The sequence below is a fragment of the Phoxinus phoxinus genome (assembly GCF_949152265.1).
Source record: "Phoxinus phoxinus genome assembly, chromosome: 4".
Lineage (NCBI taxonomy): Eukaryota > Metazoa > Chordata > Actinopteri > Cypriniformes > Leuciscidae > Phoxinus > Phoxinus phoxinus.
This window is the reverse complement of record NC_136879.1, coordinates 30,953,426-30,979,607: the sequence shown is the minus strand read 5'-3', so window position 1 is coordinate 30,979,607 and position 26,182 is coordinate 30,953,426. Positions and strand designations below refer to the sequence as shown.

At 38.7% G+C, this 26,182-nt stretch overlaps 1 protein-coding gene across 3 annotated transcripts in view; it reads left to right on the top strand.

Moving 5' to 3' along the window:
- Positions 1 to 26,182, top strand: part of sgsm2 (small G protein signaling modulator 2) — a 52,797-nt gene that overhangs the window by 11,502 nt on the left and 15,113 nt on the right. For all 3 annotated transcript variants that reach the window (XM_079610877.1, XM_079610876.1, XM_079610875.1), the window contains exons 3-11: positions 14,736 to 14,904; positions 21,695 to 21,859; positions 22,998 to 23,065; positions 23,195 to 23,343; positions 23,453 to 23,587; positions 24,375 to 24,499; positions 25,002 to 25,069; positions 25,307 to 25,470; positions 25,679 to 25,811. In XM_079610877.1, the coding sequence (XP_079467003.1) occupies positions 14,736 to 14,904; positions 21,695 to 21,859; positions 22,998 to 23,065; positions 23,195 to 23,343; positions 23,453 to 23,587; positions 24,375 to 24,499; positions 25,002 to 25,069; positions 25,307 to 25,470; positions 25,679 to 25,811 (1,176 nt within the window). The remainder of the gene's footprint in view (positions 1 to 14,735; positions 14,905 to 21,694; positions 21,860 to 22,997; positions 23,066 to 23,194; positions 23,344 to 23,452; positions 23,588 to 24,374; positions 24,500 to 25,001; positions 25,070 to 25,306; positions 25,471 to 25,678; positions 25,812 to 26,182) is intronic.

The window sequence follows — 26,182 nt, the reverse complement described above, 5'->3', positions numbered from 1 at the left end:
TTTTATAGCTGCTTTTTTTAATCTATGCAACGTAAAACATATACAAATACTATAATCTTAATTATCAACAGTATCAACATTCCTTACATGATTCATTCATTTACTCACGTCCAGCATGAAAGGAATGTCCTACTAGTTTCCCATGGGTAGGTTCGACATTGTGCTGGTGTTCATCTTGCAAATATACATGTAACCATTTTGACTTAAGACTTAAAGACAGCAAGCATACATGTATGTCCATCACTGTGCTGATTTTGCCTCAGAAGAGTTTGGCTAGCATGTTCTAAAAGTTTTTTGTCCTCTGCATATTAACAAGCAGTGGGTTGTGTCGAGGGTCAGTTGGCTCCAGGCTGTGTTAGCCCACTGGCTGATCAATGGAAAGAAAAACAGACCTTGTAAATCCTTCAGGCTGTGTTTCGAACCAGAGCTGAGTGTGGGCGGGGTCACCAGAAGAGGGTCAGAGCCCAAATTGCTATTTACGAATTTAATATGAATTAAAAAGTTTTTGAATTGTGTTTGGACTACATTGTATTATTCATTAATGCCACCAAATTACAGAATAGAAACAGAGATAATCAGTCAAATCCTCTAAGATGCTGATTTTCTGCTGTCGTATGCATTCGCAAAACTGCATCAGTTAAAATCAATGCAACCCCCAAGTTGTTGTCATGTTAAAAGTTTACACATTATATTGACATCCCTAAAAGCGACTTCAATTTGAGCGATTGATTCAAATCGGATTATTATCTGTCACAGTCTACCCTAATATGAAAATCCATGCCGTTACAAATCGGTGACTTTACACACAAGTACATTTTTGGAGAGACATTTCTCAAAATATTTATTTTATGATCCGCAGAAAAAAGAAAAAGTCATACAGGTTTAGAATGACATGAGGGTGACTAAATTATGGCTGAGTCCGACATACTGTCTTGAGTAAGTACTTATTTTGATTTGAATAAGCAATTACTTCACGGCCGCTAATACGATACGTTCTATAGAGTATGAATGTAATCTGGACGTACTATATTCATCATATTGTCATTATCATGTGACCTACCAGCATCAGTTACATCGCTTCACTGCCATTCATAAATCCGTTCCCGTGGCCTCATGGGATAGTAAAGTGTCTATCGTATGCACACTTCTATCGTATGCACACTTCAGAATCTCACCGGAAGAAGTAGGTCATCCAGGGACTTTTTACCTACTCTTTTATGAGTACTGTGAATTCATACTTCTGTTTTTCACCTACTATACAGTATATTAGGAAATATACTAGGCAGCCTAACAGAATGATTTCTGGATTAACTGTCCCTTTAAAGGTGCACTATGTAAAATGGACAGCTAGCGGTTGAAATGGGTAATGCAGTCCAAATTCTAAATATTGGAGAGAGTTGTTTCTCCTCAGACTTGGCGCTCATGCTGGTTGTCAGATTAAGGACACACAATAGGAACACGCACAATTGACAATGGAAAGCGATAAGCTTTACACTGTAAACTGATCAGCTAATGTATTATATGTTTGCAACATTTTTGTTGCCAAGGCTTTTTAGCTCGGGCAGAATCTGCGATTTCTGGCCCAGTTCATTTGTTCGCTTCCATGGCTGTGATACGCTGTGTTTTCCAACAACTGGCACCGAGGGTGTCAAAATACTATTGGATAAATTGGCAGTGGGTTGGATCACACAGACAAAAACAAAAACAGACATTCTGACACGGAAAATATACCAAGTTCTGTCATGAAACTCTAGATGCCGCAGGTTGATGGTTCCTTAATGCTACCTGACGACATTTCTATTGTTTACTATGGCACAAGCTGATTGGTTCCTGTCGCATCTGCAGCCAATGAATTTGCTGCTCAACGTTAAAATAGCTGGTTAGAATTAATTTACTATATCAGTTTGCAGCACTCTTCAGGGTTGAAACCCTCCACCTTCCCGAGCTCCACCTGTATAGATCTGCTACAGGTCATTTTATATATGCTGTTTGTGCAGCAGCAGTATGTCTTGCATGTCACAGCAGCGTATCAGTGTTTGTATTGGAAAGTACAAGTCCCTGTACTTGCTCTGCAGGAGCAGCAGCGATAATCTACAACAACAACAACTAATATCAGCAGCAGCGTAGTCGAGACCAAATACATTAACATTGTCTTATCCATTACCATGCTAAAAATCTTGTCATAACAGAGTTTGTTGTAGCATTGTTTTTCGGAGAAACAAGTATTTAGCAACTTAGAAACATAGTTTCCTTAATCTCTGCAAACATATTATGGTATTTGTATGCTTACAGCACCTTTAAGTCAGAGACTTGAGAGGAATGACTTAGGGCATTAGGTCACATCATGGGATCTCTGATACTTCCTGATTCATGGAATGCTAACAATACCAGAAGGCTACTCAAGGAAGTAAATCACGGTGTTGTTTCCTATTTTCCTGTGGAAAAATACCAGTCTTTTCACTTCACCGTCTAACTTCCTCTGTGCTGCATTTTTAAGTCCCTTAACGTCATAAGGAGCTGAAACAGAACTTTGCAGATTTTCTCTCGAACACCTGCTCTACTGTGAGCTAATTAGATGTTAATGAGTGAATGAATAGAGTTGTGAGTCATGTCTGTTTACCCACCTAGGATGATGCTCACAATGAAGCATCTTGTGAATGAGTCTTACTTGAGACCCAGATTTAAATTAGACTGTGAGCAGACTTTATTTGTGAAGCGCACAGCTGTTCGCTCGGATATGGCCAAGTCGAATGCAGAACAGGTAGTGAATTTTTCCAGATCGGATGCTCCTTTACCCATTGACTCAACATCGCGGGAGTCATAGAGATGTTTTGTCGCTGCAACTGCAGGTTTTTAATTTAACAAGAAAGCAGACAGAGTAGGGTTATTTTCTTAATGGGCGTGAGTTGAGATTGTAGGACACGCATGCTTAAGAGGCTAATAACATCTGTACGTGAAACAGCTTTTCTGTCTTTATTTGAATCACTAGAACAGGCTACATGTGGGTAGATTAAACTGGTAATTTATTGATCAACCGATATGTTTTTAGTGTCAAATTTACATGCCACGTCCACTTTAGAAACTGGGAAATGGGAGTTGATCATATTTTAAAGCATGTGTCAGACTTTTTCAGATTTTAGACCATCTGAATGGGCATTTTAAGTGTGGCCTATAACAACATGTCTATGGCATCATATTTATGCATTTACATTAGGGATGCACAATATATTGGTACCATATATAATCGATATTAGAAACATTTAAATGATTTGATACTGGATATTTAATTGTGCACGACTCATTTCCCCTATTTGTACATTTAAATTACCTTTGCAATCTCAAATTTATTTGAGTTTTTAGCGTTTTATTTTAATTAATTTTGACGAAATAGTATAACATTTTAAAATCAGTCATTGAACAGTTATTTACATAACATCAAAATAATTATAATAATTTTAATGTTGGTTGATATTTCACTACATTTTAAAAGTTTGAGACCGGTAAGATTTTCAAAGGCTCACAAAAGGAGGTATACTGCAAAATATTAATTTAGTGTCTGCTAAATGACTAAATCTAAAGACTTAGAAACCAAGGAAATTATCTACTTTCTATACGCTGCGTCCGAAATCGAATACTTCCCTACTATATAGCGACAAACAGTAGGCGAAAAAAACAGTGACCTACTTCTTCCTGTGCATTCGATGGACACTTTACAGGATATATAAATGGCATTAAAGCGACGCAATTGACACTGGTAGGTCACATGATAATGACAACATGGCGGATTTAGTATGTCCGATTACATTCATACTACACACATTCATACTATATAGACCTTTTTAACTGTCACAAAGTTAGTTCAAATACAAATGTAGTACCTACTCAGACAGTAAGCGATTTCGGACGCACTGTAAAAGTCCATGAAAACGAAACTGAACGTTACAGAAAACAGTTGTTCTGTTTATTTTAATTTTTTTCCGTATTTTCAAGGTTATGATGTATAGAAAAGGAAAACCACCAGTAATACTGCAGTGGACCCTCTGTTTGAATTTTTTTTTTTTGTGCATATAGTTTTCCGTGTAAAATTAAAGTTCTGATTATTAAAGTTCTATGTGAAAAAGTTTAAAATACCTGACTTTTCTGGAATGTTTTGTTTTAAGGTTTCATATATTAACTCATGTGAGTGTATCCATGGAAACTAGGAATTCAAAAATGATGTCATACTCATGAAGAGAGGCTGATCAGATTTATAACAATCCACTCTACATTTGAATATTTCTTCTTATGCCCCTAGATGCTGATACTGTCAAAACGGTTAAACATCGGCTGACACATCATTAGTCTAGCTTTCCCTTTTGGCAGTCAGTCCTGTATCTCCACATATGTGCTTGTGCATCATTTAGGGAGACCACAGATGCTGCAGAAGACTCTAGTATTTCACTAATTATGGTCTATCTCCATGACAACACAGTTTCTATACAGGGATTCGGCCATGTCAGAGGCTATTACACACACATTTGCTGAAACAAACACACCGGTTATGTAACCCCCTCGGTCGGTGGTCTTCTTTGGGGTTATTTCTGAAGACAATGTGCTACGCCCTGAAGTGACCGTGAGGGTGGCCACAGCTGGCATCTCGGGCACTGATCGCCCTCCAGATTTGTAGTAAAAGTGCACTCTTCATGCACCATGCCTGCTTCCTCACAGTATGATACAGGTGCTAGGCTGATAAATAACACCGGATAAGATTATCCCTGGCACGGTACTGAGGAGCTCACAAGCCCCCTGCACGCTATCGCTCTGATGCTGTCTGCGGGGGACTGCGCTCTGGGGACCAGGTGGCATCTGACCTTCACAGCTTGAACTCCACTAAAGTTGTACAGTTCGCTCTGCTCACGAGGACAGGGCCGGTGTCATATTCCTGTCGGTTTTATCAGCCACGAGAGTGCACTGAGAGACGCTTTATGTTGAATGACATGGACTTTCCTGAAGCTGTCCGCTGGGGTTGATGGGAAGACCTGTTTTTGTTGTTGATGATTGGCAGTCTAGATGGGATGTTATTTATGTGTTGCCATTTGGGGTTTGTGGCTGATTTTCACCAGTCGTTCAGTCGTGATCAGCGCACCTGTTGAAATGATGTGTGTGTGTGTGCTGGTGTGTGACTGGATGACTGTAGGGAGCGCTGCTTAGGTTGATGAGGGTCTCTGATGGCCTGTTGTTATCTCTTCACTGATTGGACAATGAGACTGTTAGATCTGTAGAACATCTGTCTGTCTGTCAAGCCACTGTTTAGAATTTGTCTTAATAAAAACAGTAATCATAAAACATTAGTTGAATTTCTTCATAATTGTCTATTTACTGTTGCTTTTTTATATCAAATTTGTATTGCAATTCTATTTCCTGTTTGCTACCTCAATTCAAATTCTTCAAATTGATTTTAAAAGGCATTCTAAATTCAATTCTGACAAAGAATTGGAGATGATGTTGTTATATTCTCTGACACTTGTCACATATATTTCTGAATATAATTTCTAATAATAATTGTTTTAAAATGATTATATTTTTACTGAAATAAGATTACTGTAAGTACAGTCTTTTTTTTTCTTCTTGTACCGCAGTCTTACTTTCTTTGCTTCAAGTCAAAGTTTATATTGTGTGGATTCATCTTTGAGTTGGTTGGTTAAGTTTATGACTTGGAAACAAACAAACAAACAAACAGAGACACATTTCAATCCTCATTCATACCTATTTGCAAACAATCAGGTTCTCAAATAATCTGGCTTGATCCCATCTGTACCAACATTGTGTTAGCCTAAATGATGTCCCACTGACTTCTCTAAACCCTCCTCAAATCCCACAATCCCTAGCTGATGCTCCTCAGCATTCCTTAAGACATTTACCTATGACAGTATGATATCAACTGTTGTTCTTGTTCTCCCAGTGTCTCCATGCCGGGGCCGGACTAGTTGATGTTGTTTCCCTTCATTAGAATCGAGAGAGGTAGTGCGTAGGAGTGACTCCCCAGTGGGAGACATGCTTATTTGGGATTGAGAAGCTTTAGCGCATGTCCATTTCCTGTGGAGCGTGGAAACTGAAGTGCACAAAATTCTCCTTGTCTTGTGATCAAGAATATAAAGGATAGAAATGAAGAGGGAAAGGGTGCTGTAAAATAATCAGACTTGATAGCACTAAATAATTAACCCCATTAGTTTTTTTCACATTCCGTCATTATATTTGTTATGGTTGCACTTAAATTTTGGCCTAAAATGCTATGGATTTAATTTTGGGGGCATGTAGATATATTTCTAGTTCAAAGACTGATAGCTCTGTGAATAGTTATCACATGCTAGGCACATTCAGAACAGATGTTTAGAAAATTTGAAAGTCAATATGGGCCCCCAATCATACCCTCATCATGCTTTCCATGGTATCTATGAAATGCTGTTCTGAATAAAAGACTGAGGAAAAGAGATGAGCCTCTAGAGGATGTATATGTGCTTGTAATGACTGAAGCAATCACAGCAATGTCACTGAATAATGTAGGTAAAGGAAGTGTGCTTATAATCTAACTCTATAATGGAGAGTTTCCACTTAGGAGTACACTGTTGGTCATATTCGTTCAGTTCATTTGATTCTATGAACTAGTTTGAAATATAGTATATATATTGTTGAGGTCAGAATTATTGGCACCCCTGGTAAATATGATCAAATGTTCGTTCATTACATTATGAAATGGGCCTAAATGTTTTTCTACAAAACACGTTGGCCACAGTTATTTGCACCCCTAGAATTTTTTATGAGTAAAATATATCTGCATATATTTACATTTATATTAAAAAAATGTAGCACACCAGGGTAATTAGGAACATGAAATTGTCTGGACATCTTGTTCAGATACATGGTATCATGAATACTAGCAAATACCAACAAATAAAAAATCTAAACCTGACGCTCTCTGCTAGAAATCTTATAATGGGCCATGGTTGGATCTTTCATCAGGATGACGATCCAAAACAAACATCAAAATCAACACAAAAATGTGTCCCTGCCTGAGCACAAAATGGCCGTCCCAGTTCCCTGACCTAAACCCTATAAAAAATGAGTGGGTTAAACTAAAGAGAAGTGACAACATGGATTTGGGAATCTGAAGGATCTGGCAAGATTCTGTATGGAGGAATGATCTCTGATCTCTTGTCAGATGTTCCTCAAACTCATCAGGCATTAAATGAGAGAACTCAGAGCTGTTATATCTTGGGAAAATGAGGCTGCAATAGTATGTAATAAAAGGTTGCCGATAATTATGGCCAACGTGTTTTGGTGAAAAACATTTCAAATGGAATGTGATTTTCCCCACAATTTAAATTATTAAACTTCAATGAAAGGTTCAATTTTTGTTATTCTCCAAATGCAGTCCCTTGCAGAGCATTGCTGGGAACTACAGGTCCACCGCCCAGTTAGTTGTCAACAAAAATTATTAATGTGGTCCCAAAACAAAAGAATTAAATAAACTTCAGTTTTAAATACATTAGGTCGATTGAACACAATGAAATTAAGTTGTGACAAAATCGTGTTACTTAAATTGAACAAGGCAGACATCATTGAATTAATTTGTTTGAGTGTACAATACAGTTCACAAACAAACAAACCATGTTTAAGACTGAAAATTCACAAACCACTATCGTGATGTTAGCTAGACAACATTGACGAGACGACATATTCAACCAGTCCAAAACTCTTTCTCATTATGTGTTATCCCGTGTCGGTTTCAAAAATACCAAAAACAAAGTGTACTTGCATTTGTTTTTTAATAATAGTCCCTAAAAAAACAGTGCTGTCTCTGACAGCGGTATCAGGGAATGCTCTCTCTATGAGTCTCAGTGGGTGTTTCTGTCAAGTGAATGCAGCATTGTCATGTTTTCCTGTCTCTGGAACAGGTGTTTGGTCACCGCTCTACTCTTCTCCATAGTGCCAGCAGCTGTGGCTGAGCGCTGCGCATCCCTCAGCGGATCAAAGCATCTCTGTTTCGTAGGTGCTTAGACAAATAGAGCGTTGATGAAGTAAACTCTCTCTTTCACACGGTGGATAGAGGTGGATAGATATCTATTCAACCTGCAAGTCTTTGTCCAGAGAGATTAGATAAAACTCAAGCTTGTGATCACCGCTGTAATTCTCAGAGACTAGATTGCTGGACCGTTAGAGTGAATCAATATTTAATCACCTGGTATGAGAGGATGATCTGCAACGCCATGGGAAATGGAGTCACATTTGAACCGTATCTGTGTCAGATTTAAGGTCTCAGCATGTTAATTTATACATCTATAATTATTTTATCAATAAAAGTTTAATTTATGCAAAAATGCAAGCAAAGGTATTATCAGCATAAACAAAACTAAGAGAGACTTTTTCCATATGAGAATGCATTTGATTCATCCATCTTTTTTTTTGGGGGGGGGGGGGGGGGGGGATAGTAGGCTATTCAAGTTCATGCAGACGTTCAGACACAAGTTTGTGTCTCCAGCATTGATTTAAGATCCAAAGAGCATCTTGAGCTTCACTGGAAACAAAAGCATCTGTATGAAAGTCAGATGATCAATGTCACATATATTTATTCAAGGACCAAGAAATAATTCCAAATTTAAAAATATTAATTTTTAATTTTATGTAATACTATTTATTTTATTTTATCATTACCAGTAATACAAATGTTATCTTTTTTTTTCTTTTTTTTTCTCAAATTTTTTTCTTTTCAGTGTGGCCTCAGTCTTTTGGATTTCATACAAAGACAGATGAATCCAGCCATGTGAGGTTTGTTTGGCTGAGAGTCACTGGTTTGGGAGGAGACACATAGCAGTTATTAGTATCATGAAAGCAGGAGTCTCAGGTGTCTTGAGAGCAGGGATGGGGTGAATACATCATAAACTGTGTGTGTGTGTGTGAGTGAGAGAGAAAAATGTTTTCTGCCATTTTGCAAGGCTTCCTGGTGACAGGAATGGGTTGTGTTCACACTTAACTCCTTCCTTTCACAAAAAACTACGGATGCCTGTATTAATAGAGGTGTCTAACTGTTTAAACTCGGCTCATTCTCACCTCATAAATAGCATGGCAAAAATAACTTTTTCTTTTGAGAGCAACATCTGTTGAGCACAATAGTTTGTCATCACGATGAAGATACCTTCTGCGTGTTACTATACCTCCCAAGGTTTCTTCCTCATCCTATTGACCATCTTATGAAGCTTTTCCTTGCAGTCTCAGAACCAACTAGCCTAATTATGAACTTAAAGGTATACTCACCCTCATGTCGTTCCAAACCTGTATGACCTTTTCTTCTGTGGAGAACATAAAAGAAGATATTTTGAGGCAATGTCTTTTTATTTTCCGTGGTGCGTAAAATGGAAGTCAGTGGTAACCAAAAGTGTTTGAATACCATCATTCTTAAAAAATATCTTCTTTTTTTGTTCTCTTTTTTCATACAGGTTTTGAACAACAGAAGGGTGAGTAAAAGGACCAAACATCATCAGAGCCATACTTGAGCTTTGAATGAGAAGCAGACTGAAATTTACACTGTTGACAGATAATCTTTTCCTCTGGAGAATATTCGGGTCATTCAGATGAAAGTGTGACAGTGTCATGGCAGTTTAAAAGTCAGAAGTGATGTGCTTTCAAGCAAATAGACTACCAGATCTGCAACAGAGGGGCGATTGGGAGAGACCAACCTCTGCGTAATGGTCAACTTGGATCATGTCATTGATTTTCGCGCAACTCTGACAGAAATTCAATCACTGTTTGTGGATAGATGTATAGATATATACTGTACATAGAAATAATGGGAAGTGTCATAAACTGAATCAAAATGGTCTCAATCCAAAACTGTTTAATGACAAACATGTTCAATATTAGCCAACAGGCTGTCAAAAAAAGCAGTTTATTCAACATAGTGAAGCCTCTCCCCCATTGATATCAATTTTTTAAACTAAATTAAATCCACTTTAAGGCAAGCCTTCAAGGTTGGCAAAAAAAAAAAAGTGTAAGTTCTAGTAATTATATGTGCCTTTGTCATCTTTATAAGTTCTGTTTTTTAGTTTTTCTATTTAGCTAAATTATTATTTTATTTAAAATAATAGGCTATAGTTAACAGTAACGACATTGGTAGTGTCTTTGGGTAAAGGTTTATAAGTATTTCAACCTGTGCAATTGAATTAATTCAGTATTTAATCAAAAATGTATTGAACTGAATCATATTGAATCGAATACCCACATTTTCTTAACTAACACTTCCCTGTGGGAATGATCAGTTCCACATAGCACTGTCCAGTGGAAATTCTCATCTTAACTGGTCGTCATTGGTATTCAGGTGTCCGAACAATCTGAACATGCTCTTATCCATAAGGCCAGCGCTTGAAGACAGAGCCCAGTCCAGACTGAGGGACAAAGATCAGGCTGATTAATACGTACAGCAATGCCAGAGAGCAGTGAGTCACTGAGCCTCTGCCATTTTCTTTCTTCCCCTTTCTTCTACTCTATTAATCTCCTCTTTTGGGTCTGTAGTTTCTCTCACGCTCTCGCCTCTCTCATTTCCTCACTCTTCATCACTTTAACTCTGGCTTTCTTCTGGCCTGCCTTTCTCTGCCCCTCATTTTCAGTCCTTGTCTATGGTCCTCCCTCGCCTCCTACGCTCTGTGCAGCTGCCGAATACCTCTGTAATGCAGTTCATTACTGTCTATTACTGTGACTCACAGCTTGACTGCACAGTCACAGGTGTGTTCCCCTACGGACGGCAGCGATTGCCTGCATCCAGCCCCCAACCGCTCTCAGATACTATAGTAGCTCTGATTACAGCCATCGATCAATGTGTATAGTTGGTTGTGAGCGCGTTCACGTGTGTGATGTCAGCGCATCAAAAGCTGATCTCAATAGCGATGTGCATCAATATATGACTAATACATGGTCTACTGTTTTCTGTCAACATGGTCAGTCTGAGACTGCTTTATAAAAATGTGCCACTTAGCCACAGATAAGGCAAGACACCACATATTGTGGTTTTCTGCAATGTTATGTTTGAATATGCAAATATGCACAAATATTTAAAAAACATTCCCAGAACAGAACTCTGAATATTGGATAAAGCCAGGTTCTAAATGCTTTTTTTTCTTTGTAAAGATTTTTCTAGAGAGTTTTTTTCATATCTCTTTTTATCGTTCGTTCGTTCGTTCGTTCGTCATTTATTTATTTATATAGCACCTACAGGCTACACAGTAGTTCCAAAGTGCTGTAAATTACAATAGAAAGCAAAAGAACAACAGGTCAAAACATAAAAACATCTATGTGTACTAATGTACTAAAATCCCAAATAAGATTTTAAATGATTCTTAAAAACTTTAAGAGTTAAGGAAGATCTAACATCCAATGGCAGATTATTCCACACCAGCGACAGAGAAAGAACAATCACCCTTCAATTTTACAATAGCTAATCTAGACGGGAAAAAATATAAGCATGGAGAAATTTTTCCAAATTGGTTACAATTTGTCTATATTCCTTATATAGAAGAAGCGTTTACAAACCACCATCTTTATCTATCGATTAAATATGATGGATCGTCAAAAATAACTCCTAAGTTCTTTACTTGATCCTGCAGGTACCCCTTCCATGGGCCTAAGTTAATCATTTAATTTAAGCTACAAGCTGTGCGACCAAAAACAATCATTTCTGTTTTGTTTTCATTCAATTGATAAGGTTTTCGGCCCTTCCTTCCTCCAGACACTTAAGAGGTATGGCATTGGAATCCTTACTACTGGGTCTGACAGCAAGTAGACTTACTAAGTGTCATCTGCATACCGATGTTACGAAATACCATACATCTTAAAAATCCTTCCCAAAGGGAGCATGTATAATGAAAACAGGTCTGGACCCAAAATGGACCCTCACTGGTAATACCCTTGTATTACCAGTGAATAGGTGCTGGAGCAGAGAAATAGTTACCAATCTTCACTAAAAATAAGTAGAAAACCATTTTAAGACTGTTCCCTGAATACCAACAAACTGCTTTAAACGAGTCAGAAGGATCCGGTGATCGATGGTGTCAAAAGCTGCTGACAAATTCAATAAAATGAATGCTGCATGATTACCTGCATCCCTAATTAAAATAAGATTATTAAAAACCCTTAAAAGGGCTGATAATGTGCTGTGTCCACCCCTAAAACCAGACTGAAATTTATCTAAAATATTATTCTTTAAGAAACTGGATAATTGTTTCAGCACAACTCTTTCAAGTACTTAAGACAAGCCAGGCAATCTATCACTCTATAAATCAGAGAGAGAAAAAACAACTTTCAACAGCCAGAAATATTTTTAGCAATACATTTATGTATAAACCAGGTGAATGATATATGAACAAACCCCCAGCAAAAACCTGAATATATAAATTAAACTCGAGCATTTAGTGTATGTAAGTGCTTCTGAAGTGGAGATTTCTGGCTCAATGCATGAGGAAAACTCATTTGAGAAAACAAACTGTATTGTAATTGAAATCTACAATTGCTTGTTGTCGCTTTGGATTTGCATATGCTGAATAAATAAATGCAGATGCAAGCAGATGACGTAAAAAATACAGTAAATGTGTATTTAGGACATTTTAATTCCAGTCTGAAAGAAAACATGTTATGGAGGCTAAATAGACCAAGCTCATGAAATTGACCAGTGCATGAAAAAAACAATTTTTCCTGTAGTAATTTTGCCAGATAAATGTTTAGATAGCACCACAAAGACCAAAATCAAAATTTGTCACATAGGAAAGGAATCTTTGGATGGCGTATATAGGCTACTGTATAGTTGTATAAACTTGGATAGAAGTATTTAAAAATTACATAGCTCTACATTGCAGAAATTACATAGTGTCTTTCAGTCATTAATGCCCCATTAAGAATAGCAACTGCAGCAAATGATTTATAGAGGTAATACGTCTAATCTGTTGTTCATTAAATCTCCATGTGGTCTGTCAGATGCTCTTCTAATGCAGTTCACCCTTGAACCAGATGGACCATTTTAATGTCTCTGTGATGGGATACTGATCTCCCATGTGCATTGTTTCAAAGCTTTCTTCAGTTAAATGCACAAAGCATCTCACCCATATGAGATATGAGTAAAATGTATATTGTCAGAATGAATAGAAAAAATGAACAAACTAGTGAGAGTGTGAAAAGTGTGTTTTAAGAGTTTAGTAGGCATTATTTTTTCCTAAAATGGTTGTGTGCATTCAAACGTGCGCTTCGAGCATGAGACCAGAGTAGCTTGTGGGTGTATGGATGCACACAGAAAGTAGTGCAAACCAGCAGGCACAGAGAGATTATGTAAATACATCTTCACGAGCGATCAGCTTGTTTCTCAAATGCACAGCGCTTTGTCTGCACATTTGTTGCTCACTGGATGATGGATCCGAGAAACACGGGAAGTGCCATTTCTGATAGTGCCTCTCAGGGCATCACTGTTCAGATCAGAGCTGCTTTTGGGAGAGGACGGTTATCGTTCTGGGTCTCAAGGGGGAAGTACTTAACAGCCACTTAGATGATTCATCTCATTGTATGCTCTGAAATTAGACGTGTAGATTAGCAACATATTTGCAGCTTGTTGTTAAAGTCTCTTTCTGCATGGCTGCACATCTTAAAAGAATGAGTAAGAAAAAAGAAGGTAAAATCTTATTTAAAGCTAGTGCCATAGTAGTTGACTCAAACTCAATGCAGTGATTGGCCCTGCTGTTCTGCTTTTTTTGTGAGCCCCCAGGAAATAGTCCTATGTAATCCCTGTCTGCATGCATTTTCCCTTCATGAATGTGCATTTTAGCTGTCGAAATGTATCATAAAGGCTGTTAAAGGGAAAAACTTGAAGCTGAGAATGCTCAAGCCGCTGCCCCCGGTGGCACAAGCCGAGCAATAAAAGTGCTATTACTGCCATAAACATCTGATTGCTTCCACAAATGCAGTCGATTATGTAGCAGCGAAAGGACCTCGGTTGCGCTGAGATATTGATAGCATCAATCACAGACCGAGTCGATAGGTTGACTTTACTCAGCTGTCACGGCAGATGCAAATCTCATAACTGGCCTTTCATTGCGATCATGTAAAAAAAAAGTATTTTAGTTTCTTTGCTGGGCAACTCTCCTCATGTATCTTGATTTATGTTGTTCTTGGTGCACAAGCACTTGGCTACTTGTCAAGAAAGATGGACGAACGCATTAGTCGTGCTTTTGCGCCAATATGAACATCCTCTCCATCCTTCATCAGTGAGATTAGGGGGCTGGGGAACTGTTGCCGTTGTTTATTTGTTTTTGAAGTGAGCCCACAGCGCTTGAGGCGGTTAAATCCCAGGCGCGGTAACAGGTAGTTCGCCCTGACTTACTGAAATATTTAGCTGTGCTCCAGGAACCAGCGGTAAATCTCGTTCCCAGTTGCAATTGTGCTCCCGTCATGGCTGTTTACCTCACAAAAGGAGAATGAGTATGAGGCAGAACACAATTACTTCTGCAATAAGATTTTCCCTTGCATCATGCGAGTTCATAGACAGCGAAGCCCATTGGGAAAGAAATGGAATTAAAAACTTGACTTGTGAGAACAAATGGCTGTTATTAAAGGAATTCAGGAAGCAGTTGGAAATAATAAGATGCTAATTGCTTAAGTTTATTCAGTGTTCTGTTTGATCTTTGCCTGCATACCCCTTATCAACTCCTCCCTATATGTTCCTGCAGGCTCCATTGAGGCTTGCTTAAGTCACCTGCTGAAGCGAAGAGCGGCCGGATTCCTCCGCAGCGATAAGATCGCCGCCCTCTTCACCAAGATCGGCAAGGTGAACACCACGGCGAGTGATATCTGTCGCAAGGTTCAAGAACAGCTACAGCAGCAGGCCGAAATCACCAGGTCTGACTTCTTATTGTGTGCAAACTATGCCCAATCTAATTGAAATGATTATTATTTTATTAATCTTTTCATTTAATTAAACTCTGCCTCTGAAACAATTTTCTTTTCAGCTGATATCACACATAATCATAGTGTACACTATCTCTTAAAGGGAGAGTTCACCCAAAAATGAAAACTCTGTCATTAATTACTCACCCTCACGTCATTCCAAACCCATAAGACCGTCGTTCATCTTCGGAACTCAAATGAAGATATTTTTGATGAAATCTCAGAGCTTTCTGACTCCTCCATAGACTGCAACGTAATCACCACTTTCAAAGTATTCTCGTCAATTCGTAAAATTAAGGTTGAGCGACTGTAGTCGCATGGACTATTTTAACGATGTCTTTACTACCAGCGGCCATATCTGTCACGTGTCAGTGTTTGTTTGTATTTTCATAGTCACATGTCTTCCTTTGTTCTGTTTTCCCGCGATCTGTTTCCTTGGTAACCCTCAGTAGTTCACCTGCCACACCTGTTTACCTCGTTAGTCTTGTCAGCTGTGTCTCGTTTTCCTAATCTGTTTCCCCATGTATTTAAACCTTTAACCTTGTTCATTGTCCGATCTCCATCCTACTAAGTGTGTGAACCTTCTGCCTGTTTGTTTGTTTGTTTGTTTGTTTGTTTGTTTGTTTGTTTGTTTGTTTGTTTGTTTGTTTGTTTGTTTGTTTGTTTGTTTGTTTGTTTGTTTGTTTGCTTGCTTGCTTGCTTGCTTGCTTGCTTGCTTGCATTGGAACTTTTAATTCTCCCTCCCTGCACCACACCGTGACAAATGACTGGTTGCCCACTGAAGCTAAGCAGGGTTGAGCCTGGTCAGTACAGATGGGAGACCTCCTGGGAAAACTAGGTTGCTGCTGGAAGAGGTGTTTGTAAGACCAGTAGGGGTGCTCACCCTGTGGTCTGTGTGGTTCCTAACGCCCCAGTAGAGTGACGGGGACACTATACTGTCAAAAAGCACCGTCCTTCAGGTGAGACGTTAAACCGAGGTCCTGACTCTCTTTGGTCCTTTAAAATCCCAGGATGTCCTTCGAAAAAGTGTGGGGGTTTAACCCTGGCAAATTGGCCTGTGTCCATCATCATGGCCTCTTAGTCATCCCCATATATTCTTATTGGCTTCATCAGTCTGTCTCCTCTCCACCAATAAGCTGGTGTGAGGTAGGTGTTCTGGTGCACTATGGCTGCCGTCGCATCATCCAGGTGGATGCTGCATTGCACATTGGTGGTGGTTGAGGAGATTCCCCCCTTACCATGTAAAGCGATTTGAGTGCAGAGGAAAGCGCTATATAAATGTAACAAATTATTATTATTATTACCTTTCTGGGCCTAGGAAGTGGTGATTGCGTTGCAGTCTATGTGTCAGAAAGCTCTCGGATTTCATCAAATATCTTCATTTGTGTTCCGAAGTTGAACAAAGGTCTTACGGGTCTTAAACGACATGAGGGTGAGTAATTAATGACAGAATTGTCATTTTTGGGTGAACCAACCCTTTAAGTCCAAATAATATTTAGTTCTTTACACGTACTCTAGCATATGCGCACAGTCGAACACGTATCATTTTGAAAGTATACTCCATTTGATGAAGACGGTCGACACGTGCTCTAGGTGAAGTTTCATCTTCGTCTAGAGTCTACGCTATTTTTCTCCGTAAGTTATGACCGATACAAATGCCTTTGTATTCTTTTAAGCTAAAAATTACCTTTCTGGGAACTATCTCATTAGCCCCTCATACAACATTTGTTGTTGTTGTTCCGTCTTTTTAGTTTCGTTTTCTACTGTGAAAGAACGGCCTCGGCCAGGGTTGCTACCTTGTGGAACAACTGATTAGTGAAAATTGTGTGGCGCGCATAGTGTAATATTCTGGCGACAAGATTTTGTGTCACACAAAACGGTACGCGGACCCTCACAAAAACCGAAGTATGCTTTGGGCTTTACCCTTGTCGGGTCCCCCTTTTTATAACTGCGGGGCCCCCCTAGGGGTTGTGCCTCCCAGTTTGGGAATCACTATCATAGCCAATAGCCTCATAGCTTTTGCTTTTGACTAGGTACTCCAGCCTTTCTAAAATCTGGTTACCAATGAATAATGTAATAGTTTATGGAAATAATGTCAAGTGACTCAAACCTTTAGCACCTTATACAATACATATTGTTCCAATGCAGCTTTACAGTTATAAACAGGAAAATAAAAATTAATGATGCAAACAGAATTCAACTCTGCTGTAAATCAGCTCTAAAAAAGACAATTGTGTCATTCATCTGAAGTCAGTTCAGTGTTGATTTGGTTAGGTTCAATAACAGTTTAGATGGTGCAAAATTAGCCAATTATGAATCAGCATATTAGGCTGTCCCAACATACAGCAATGATATACTTACTTTTAACAGTCTCTTATTCTGCTTATTATTATGAACTGTAAGTTGAGTAAGCCATAAACTGGAACTGATCATATTAGTGATATAAGCAATGCTTTATGACTGATAAGCTGTTGAGACAATGATGAAAGCAGGAAGCAGATCACATCTGGTGTGTGGAGAGGGATGATTTGCTGCGTTGACTGGCTCTGCAGCACTCTAAATGAGGGATGGTTTGGGCGGATGCTCCAGGGCTTCGGTCAGCTTCTTATTTTCCAATTAACTCTCCATTAGCAGAGCCACATGGCCAATGTGTCACTCAAGAGTGGACCTCTCTGGTCTAATAGCCACAATCTCCAGGTGATGTGGTCAGATTAGTCTAAGCCACTTTGGTGTGTCAGTACAATAGCCACACACACACACACACACTCACATGATCTGCGGTGTTCTCTGCCTGTCCATTTTAACCACCCCTCCCCCACCGCACACACTCGGTTACTCGCGTTGCCACAGCAACACCATGGTGTCACCATTGCTAGAGCAACAAGATGCTCGGTGGTTATTGAATACCTCTACCGCAGTGATTCAGGGCTCAAACTCAAATCTAATAAAGCAACTGCATGTCATTAATTTCTTATATTGCACTCTAAACACATTTGTACTTCAATGGGGGGTAGACCCCGCGGGGAGGGGGTGCCAGAGTTATAAAAAGGCAGGCATGGCAAGGCTAAGGAATAGTGTACAGTCAGCAGATTGTTATATAAAAGAAACCTCCTCAGGGTGATACAAGACCCCACTGCAAAATGATCCCGCTTATCATGTGGCTACTTGCCACATAAGTAAATAATTGAACACAAAATATTAATTTGCCATTTTATTACCTCAAGATGGCTTACAATACCAGCTTGAGTGGTCTGTTCAGTTGTAGCGGTTGCAGACTGCTACGTGAAGAATCAGAATTGAGTATTGCTAGAAGCCATGTAAACGTATAAAAAAATGATGCATGGAAAAGTTTGTAAAAGGACTGCCAGTGCCAGGTAAGCGTAAAGCAGGCGATGAATCTACTTAATGTCAAAACTATCAAAACAACGTGTCTAGATGTGACACGAACGTCGTGACGCGACAAAGACGAAAAGAACCCATAATAATCAATGATGCTGTCTACACTGGATGTGGAATTCCCAACAGTTAACTGTTATATTTCATTATATTCCCATTATATTTCTGACGTACTCCAAATGTTTGCGCAACTTCTGACATAAAGGACAAATAGATTTGCTGTACAACGGTGATAAGGGTATAGCTGCAGCCTGGAGATCTCAAATTGGAAATAAAAAAACTTACATTATAGAATCATATGTTTATTATATATATAAAATACTAGTTGATTTGTTGCTCATACCTATTAAAAACATGGATATTATGTCAATTAGCTTAAAGCTAATCGGCCAAGCAACAAGACAAACACTGTAACAATATTACATTTTGCAATTTAGGTTAATTTTTCAATTGTTTTCTTTTTCTTTAGCTAACATATCTGTGTGTCTCTTACAAGTTTGTTGTTTTTCAATGTGTTTGTTTTCTTGCTTTATAAAATGGAGACTCCTGAGCTTGTAGTCATCTATCAGAAAGTTGCAAGAGTACTATGAAATACATTTTGGCATGAACAATGGTTAAATATACAGTTTAGCTGACGTTATACAAAAATATGTGCAATTTGTGGATTCGATATGGATTCACTTTATTAATAGCCTCTGAAGCTGCTCTATGCTCTGCATGATTGCTTTTGTTGGATCAGAAACGCAGTTTCATCTCCAGAGCATCTGCATAGCTCATCTCAGGTGCATGGATTTATTTGCTTGTTTATACTGAATGTCCACCGCTGTGGCCAACACTCACACATACAGTGTAAGTGCCAGGCCATTATGGGATCAATGCTTATGTAAATCAGAGAAGATGAGGGCGCTGTTGCATAGACAGCAGACTCATCCATCTCTGGTGTGCCTGCAGCTGTGGTGTAGTGTGATGTCCGGGCTGGAGGGAGATTGATGGCTGCGGGGTGTTATTGGCTTACACCCCATGATGGACTCCCTCAACATTACAGCAGTCTTCCCAGCTCTCCACAGCCTCCGAACGGATCTCAGAATGGCTGGCTTAGTCACAGAAACTGTGGTTATTTAGTAATAGTTTAAGTGATGAAGAGATAGTTCACCCTAAAATTATTCTTTTACTCACCGTCATGTTGATACAAAACTTGTATGATTTTCTGCCTTTCGTTAAACATAAAACAATAATTGAAGAACTGCTTTTCTCTATACAATGGAAGTCAATGGGGTCCAAAAACAGCAATAAAAATAATACTAAAAATAAATATATATATATATATATATATATATATATATATATATATATATATATATATATATATATATATATATATAGAAAGAAATAGAAGACAAAATATTTTCTTTTGTGTTCCAAAATAGTTCAGAAATATTTTTGTAACTCCTCCTCAAACATGCTGATCTCCACTAGGGGTTTTCCTCATTTTTCTCTTTTATTTTTCCTGAACAGCTCTATTCAATCTTAGCTTTCTGCTCTAACTTGACAGTGCCCTAAAGCAAGATGTTTTTTTCTTTTTCTGTGATTTCTTTATTTTCTCCAGGTGCAGCAAAGACTCTCTGTCACCCTAGAGCTGGTGTTTGTTTCTTTAGTGAAAACTAACAGTGCTTACTGAATACTGTGATGTAATCTCAGCCAAAGCATACAGTAGCATTCAAAAGTTTGGAGTTGGTAAGATTTATTTCATTTTATCAGAGAGACTTCTTATGCTCACGCTGATTTTATTTGTTCAAAAATACAATAAACAAAGAACTTTATATTACAATTTAAAATAACTATTTTCTATTTGAATATATTTTAAAATATAATTTATTCCTGTGATTGCAAAGCTGAATTTTCAGCATCATTACTCAGTCTTCAGTGTCACACAATCCTTCAGAATTCATTCTAATATGCTGATTTGCTGCTCAAGAAACATTTCTTATCATCAATGTTATTATTATTTTTTTATTATTATTATTATTGAGAAACCCTTTTTTTGATGAATAAAAGTAAAAAAAAGAGCATTTTATTTGAAATAGAAATCTTTTGTAACATTCTAAATGCAAAGTTCTGTCATAAAACTCTAAATGTCACCAGCTGATCTGTTTGCAATCACATCATTCTCGATGGGGAACCGAACAGCTGATTGGTTCCCGCTGTATCAGCAGCCAATGAGCTTGCTGCTCAACATTCAAATATTGCCTATCGTTTGCTTAGCAGTTTGCAGTGTGCTTTCAGAAACCCTCCACAATTTCCCCAATCTTTCATGTATGCTTGTACAGCAGCAGCATGTCTTGCTCACAATAGCGTCATGTGTGTATTGGCAGTGGCAAGTCCTGTACTTGCTCTGCGTGCAACAGCTATAATCAACAGCAGGAGCAATAACAACAGCATAGTGACCAAACACATTAACATTGTCATATTCATTACCATAGAAAACTTGTCATGACAGAAATGCATTTACTTTCACTTTAGGTCAATTCAATACGCCCTTGCTGAATAAAAGTATTAATTTCTTTTGAAAAAAATTTAATCTTACTGACCCCAACTTTTTGAATAGTAGTTATATTGCACGGATTTTGCCCAAAAATACTTTTCAGGAATAAGAGGAAATACTGTTGTTGATGGGTTGAGTGGTCTGCATGACTCTGACAGATGATGCAGTAACTCTAATCTTAGATGTTCCGGCTCTCGTGTTACTCAGTCTTTTATCTGTGAGATTGATCTTGTTTAATACGCTGAGGTGAGTCTTTTGGGATGACACATGCTCTGCCCCTGTCATTGTGTAAACGTGTGCATGTTGTCTTCACTGGCTGAATGGCCTGGCGGGTTCGAGTGGGCTTTGTGACTGCCGCTGGCCTTCCTGCTCTGTTGTAGATGAGCAGCCTGGTCATCCTTTTGAGATGCTGTATGGAGAAGTATATAGATGCACAAACACTTCGAAACACTGACAGGCTCGGTCATGATCCCTTGTGTGTCTCTTGCTTCGTTCCTAAGACCAGACAATGTAAGGGATTTTTAGAAGGTTATATGAGGATAAACAGAAGCACAAAATGAGGTCTTGTGTCTAGTCACGACAAGTCTTTGTAACTTTTTTCGAGACTTTTGTCTTAAATTTATGAAATGTTTTGGGAGAATGTCCAAGAAAAATTGCAAATTGGTGTGCAAAAATGTGTGCAAATCAATGCTATTATTTCATCTGGTCACATCAGACTTGACTGTATATGTTCTTATGTTAAGTGAGCATTTGTCATATTCACTTTTGATCTTGTGTGTTTGTCATTGCTCGTCTCTCTCACAGGAGGACTCAGAGCACAGGACAGGAGGCTCTCAGGAGACAGGGCTCCTCTGCCGGACGAGCACCTCAGCCTCTCTCCGCACAGGCCATCAAGCACATATGGGTCCGCACGGCCCTCTTCGAGAAAGTCCTGGACAAAGTTGTGCAGTTTATTGTGGATAACGCAAGGTAATAATTAGCATCAGAACTTCCTGTATTTAAATTCAACTTATTATGCTTTCTTTTTTTGGATTCAAATTTAATATCTATTTTTTTGTACTGTATATTATAATATTGTGATCAGGGCAGGGGCTTTTATCTTTTAATCAGTCCCGGGGCACAGGCCCTCCATCAAACAAAGTGTGCCTATATTTCGATACCCTTTAATACTGTTTGGATATGATTTGTCTTTACCTATTGGCATAACAGCTGCTTCGTCATTTATAAGATATAGAAGACATCGTTTTGTGTGTTTTATTGGTTTTAATAAAAATAATCTGTCCTGCCTAAATATTCCTGCCATAGAAAGAAATAGTAAGAATAGTATGCGTTTCCGAATTCAGCGAGACAGAATATTCTCAGGTATATCCAGTATATTACGGAGCCACGCACATGACATGCAGGAAAAAAATATGCATATTCGGCCACAAATTAACAATTCGTTCCCATGATGATTTATTATCCCTCAATCCTACCAATACCTAAATTTAACAACTGCCTTATTAACTATTAATACACAATAATTAGGAATGTACTGATGCAAAGTCATAATTAATAGTTGGTTAAAAGTGAGAATTTGACCCTAATCTAAAGTGTGGCCTAATTCGTTCCATTGTTTTACTAAAATGTGGCCATGTTGTAATAATTTGGTCCCTTGTTTTAGTACAATCAAAACAAGAGAACGAATTAGGACAACGTAGCCAATTAAGTCATAGGAACAAATTCTTAATTCGTGGTTACGATTTAAATCAAACGAGAGAACTAATTAGTAAATCGTGCCCACGGTTATTGACCATAATATTAATATAATTATCAGCTTATTGATATCAGCCAGAGTTTTAATATCTGTAAATGCTAATCAGTTTTTTTTGTAAATAATTGTGGGCGCATAGCATGCATTGCATATAATGCATTGTTCCTCTTTCTTACTCATATTATTATTTGTTAAGATTAAGGCTAGGCATTTCTTTTTTTGTCCATAGTGATTGTTTGGACTGCCATATGGAGCTCATTGAAATAATAATGGGTTATTTGTTCAGCTTCTGAAAGAGGTCACTGGTTATTGACATACACATGATGTGTGTTTGCTGTTGGTGTGTGTTTGTAGCAAGTATTATGAAAGGGAGGCCCTCATACACGACTCTGTGTTCGGCCCTATACTAGCGGCACTTCTGGGTGAGTTTTGTTAAACTTGTTAATTGAAAATATATATAAAATATTAAAGCATTAAAATGTTGTCAGCATTTTCATTATTTTATTATGATTCACTGTTGTATCACATTACAATTTGTTTTTCATCTATAGTTGGGCCTTGCGCTCTAGAGTACAGTAAGCTTAAGACGTCAGATCATTTCTGGACGGACCCGTCGGCCAATGAGCTGGTCCAGAGGCATCGCATCCACGGGGCCCACAGGGGCCAGGAGGTGTCGCCGGGACGCAGGCCTGCACTTGGGGTGAGAATATCATACATATATGGGGGTGATTGTTCAGTATGTTTTGTTTTAGTAGTTCAATATAAGAGTAAACTGCATAAATATCTCATATTCATGGTGCTTTCCTCAGATCCGAAAGCGTCAGTCCTCAGGAAGCATGTCTGAGGATAAGTTTGCAGCCTCGGCGAGAGAGTATGTCGAATCCCTGCACCAAAACTCACGCGTTCACTTGCTCTACGGAAAGAACAATGTACTCGTTCAACCGGTAAGGCGGTACACACACAAATGCACTTACAAGAAAACTAGTTAAATTTGCATCTACATTTCTTTTGATGGTTATAACAAAACTGGTCGATTGTAGATCAGTGTATCTCATCTAATCAATACAGTGGAGCTCAAAGACAGCTGGTTATAGGAAGAGAGCCACAGTGGTGTACTGTAGTTAGAAAAGATCATTGATCTACTGGTCAAAATTTGTTCTTCCCTTGTGTAATGAATGGTCATATGGATCCGGCTCCCTTTATCCCTGGTGTTTTTAGCTCTGCTGACTTCCTGGCTGATAGTTGTGAACTGGAAAAGGCAGACTGGATTAGCCATTACACCACATTAGATTTGTCATCAAATGAGTCAGGCACGGACTGGATGTGTGCATGAGAGTGTCTGTGAGATTTGCAACAGTGACTGATGTAACTGGGCACAGAGAGTGCTGGGTCTGGCGAGGACTTGTAGAAATCAATAGTGTAAACGTCCCTTGCCAAAAGGATTGCAGTGATTCAGGCCTAATTAGATTTCTGTGTGAAACCTGATGCATTTCGCAGTTCTCATCATCGCAGTAAATCGTCAGAGACATTTGATTTGTGTCACTCTGTTGCTTATCTCACTCTCTTTTCTTTCATTCTGTGATCTCACAACTTTTTTTTCTCATTTTCTTGTGAACTTGTAAACAGAGAAAAATGTGTAAGGCGGCTGATTTTACGAGTTATTTTTAGACTTCCTGTAAGAGGAATCGGGGAAGCCGCGGTGTTTTATTGAATAGACTTTGTTCTTTGCAGAAGAAGGACATGGAGGTGCTGCGTGGTTACCTGTCCCTTCACCAGACGGCAGAAACACTGACGCTGAAGTGGACGCCCAATCAGCTGATCAATGGCACTCTGGGAGACTGTGACCTGGAGAAGAGGTCAAATATACTGTACACACACACACACACACACACACACACACACACACACACACACACACACACACACACACACACACACACACACACAGGGGGAAATCAGGTAAAACGGGCCACAAAAGCTTGAAATTATTTGAGATTGCCAATCAAAAAATTGTACCCCTCCTCGGTATAAACTGATTTGATTGGTCTGAGATTGTTAGGTCGGGCAGAGAAATTACTTTCACAGAGGATTTACAGGAAAAGCATTAGATTATTGTCCTGGTATATGCTGATTGCTGGTTTTTAATGATAAGGTTGATATGTTTGTGAAGGAGAAATAGACACCTGAATGTGTGGTATCAGGAATGAGATTAGCAAAGCAACCTTGTTGATTTTATGAAAAATACTATTTAGATTATGATCTATTTTAATAGAATAAGGGAGAATTTTCACTCTCTGCCTCTTTCTCTCTGTTTCTTATTTTTCTATTTCTTTTAAATCAACCTCCATCCCACTTTAGTATTTATTGGGACTACGCTTTGACTGTGCCTTTAAGACAGATCGTCTGCATTCATTGTCACCAGCGCCGTGAGTCCCCTTCCTACACCTTTGGCATTATATTATATTATATTATATTATATTATATTATATTATATTATATTATATTATATTATATTATATTATATTATATTATATTATATTATATTATATTATATTATATTATATTATACATTTTTAAACCGCTTGTGCTATGTAGGGTTGCTGGTGTATTATATTTTATATATTATATTCTTTAAAAAAAATATTCATGTGAATTTCTCTTAGCGGACTGTGGTGGTACTCTGGTGTTAGTAAGTCAGGATGGGATCCAGCGTCCTCCTCTGCACTTCCCTCCTGGGGGCCACCTGCTGTCGTTCCTGTCCTGTTTGGAGACGGGTCTACTGCCCCGGGGTCAGCTGGAGCCCCCCCTCTGGTCCCAGAGGGGTAAGGTGAGCGTTTTACTGCAGCAGGTCTAAAAACATCATGTAACCGGGAATGTTTAGATGCGTCAGCAGCATTTGAACATTCTAGAATCATTCATTCTGCCGTTTTCTGCTTTATAGCTTTTTGCTCGTTGACGCATTGCAAATTTATTCCATGATCTTTATTTGGAACCCGAGTTTAGTTTGAATACGGCTCTGTGTGTTTGCTTAACAGGGCAAAGTCTTCCCTAAGCTTCGTAAGAAGAACAGCACGGCCCGTTTAGTAGATCAAGACGTGGAGGGAGAGGAGCAAATCGCTGCAGACTATGTGTTTCGCATCGTTTACCCAGGGCACCGTCACGACTCAAGTGAGTTTCAGACAAAATGTGCCTGACCTGTTCACATCTGTATGTACATCCAACTACAGTGACCCCCAAAAGCATTAAACACTTAAAAGCCATGCATAAAAATGCATGAATCGTTTTGCATTATAATTCAACTTTTTAAGTACTCACGCATCCTGTTCAGCCAGACCTGATTTCCTGGATGTGTGAACACTGAAGAGGGCTGTATCAGACACCATCCCCGCATATCATTGTTGTCTGTGTGTTTTGTTCTCACTTTTTTCTGGAACATAACAGCCGTTGTGGAGGCTGCTGGGAGGGACGTGGGTATTCAACGCAGCCTTTAGATTTTCAACTGTTCTTGGGATGACTCCTTTGTATATCTGTGTATGTTC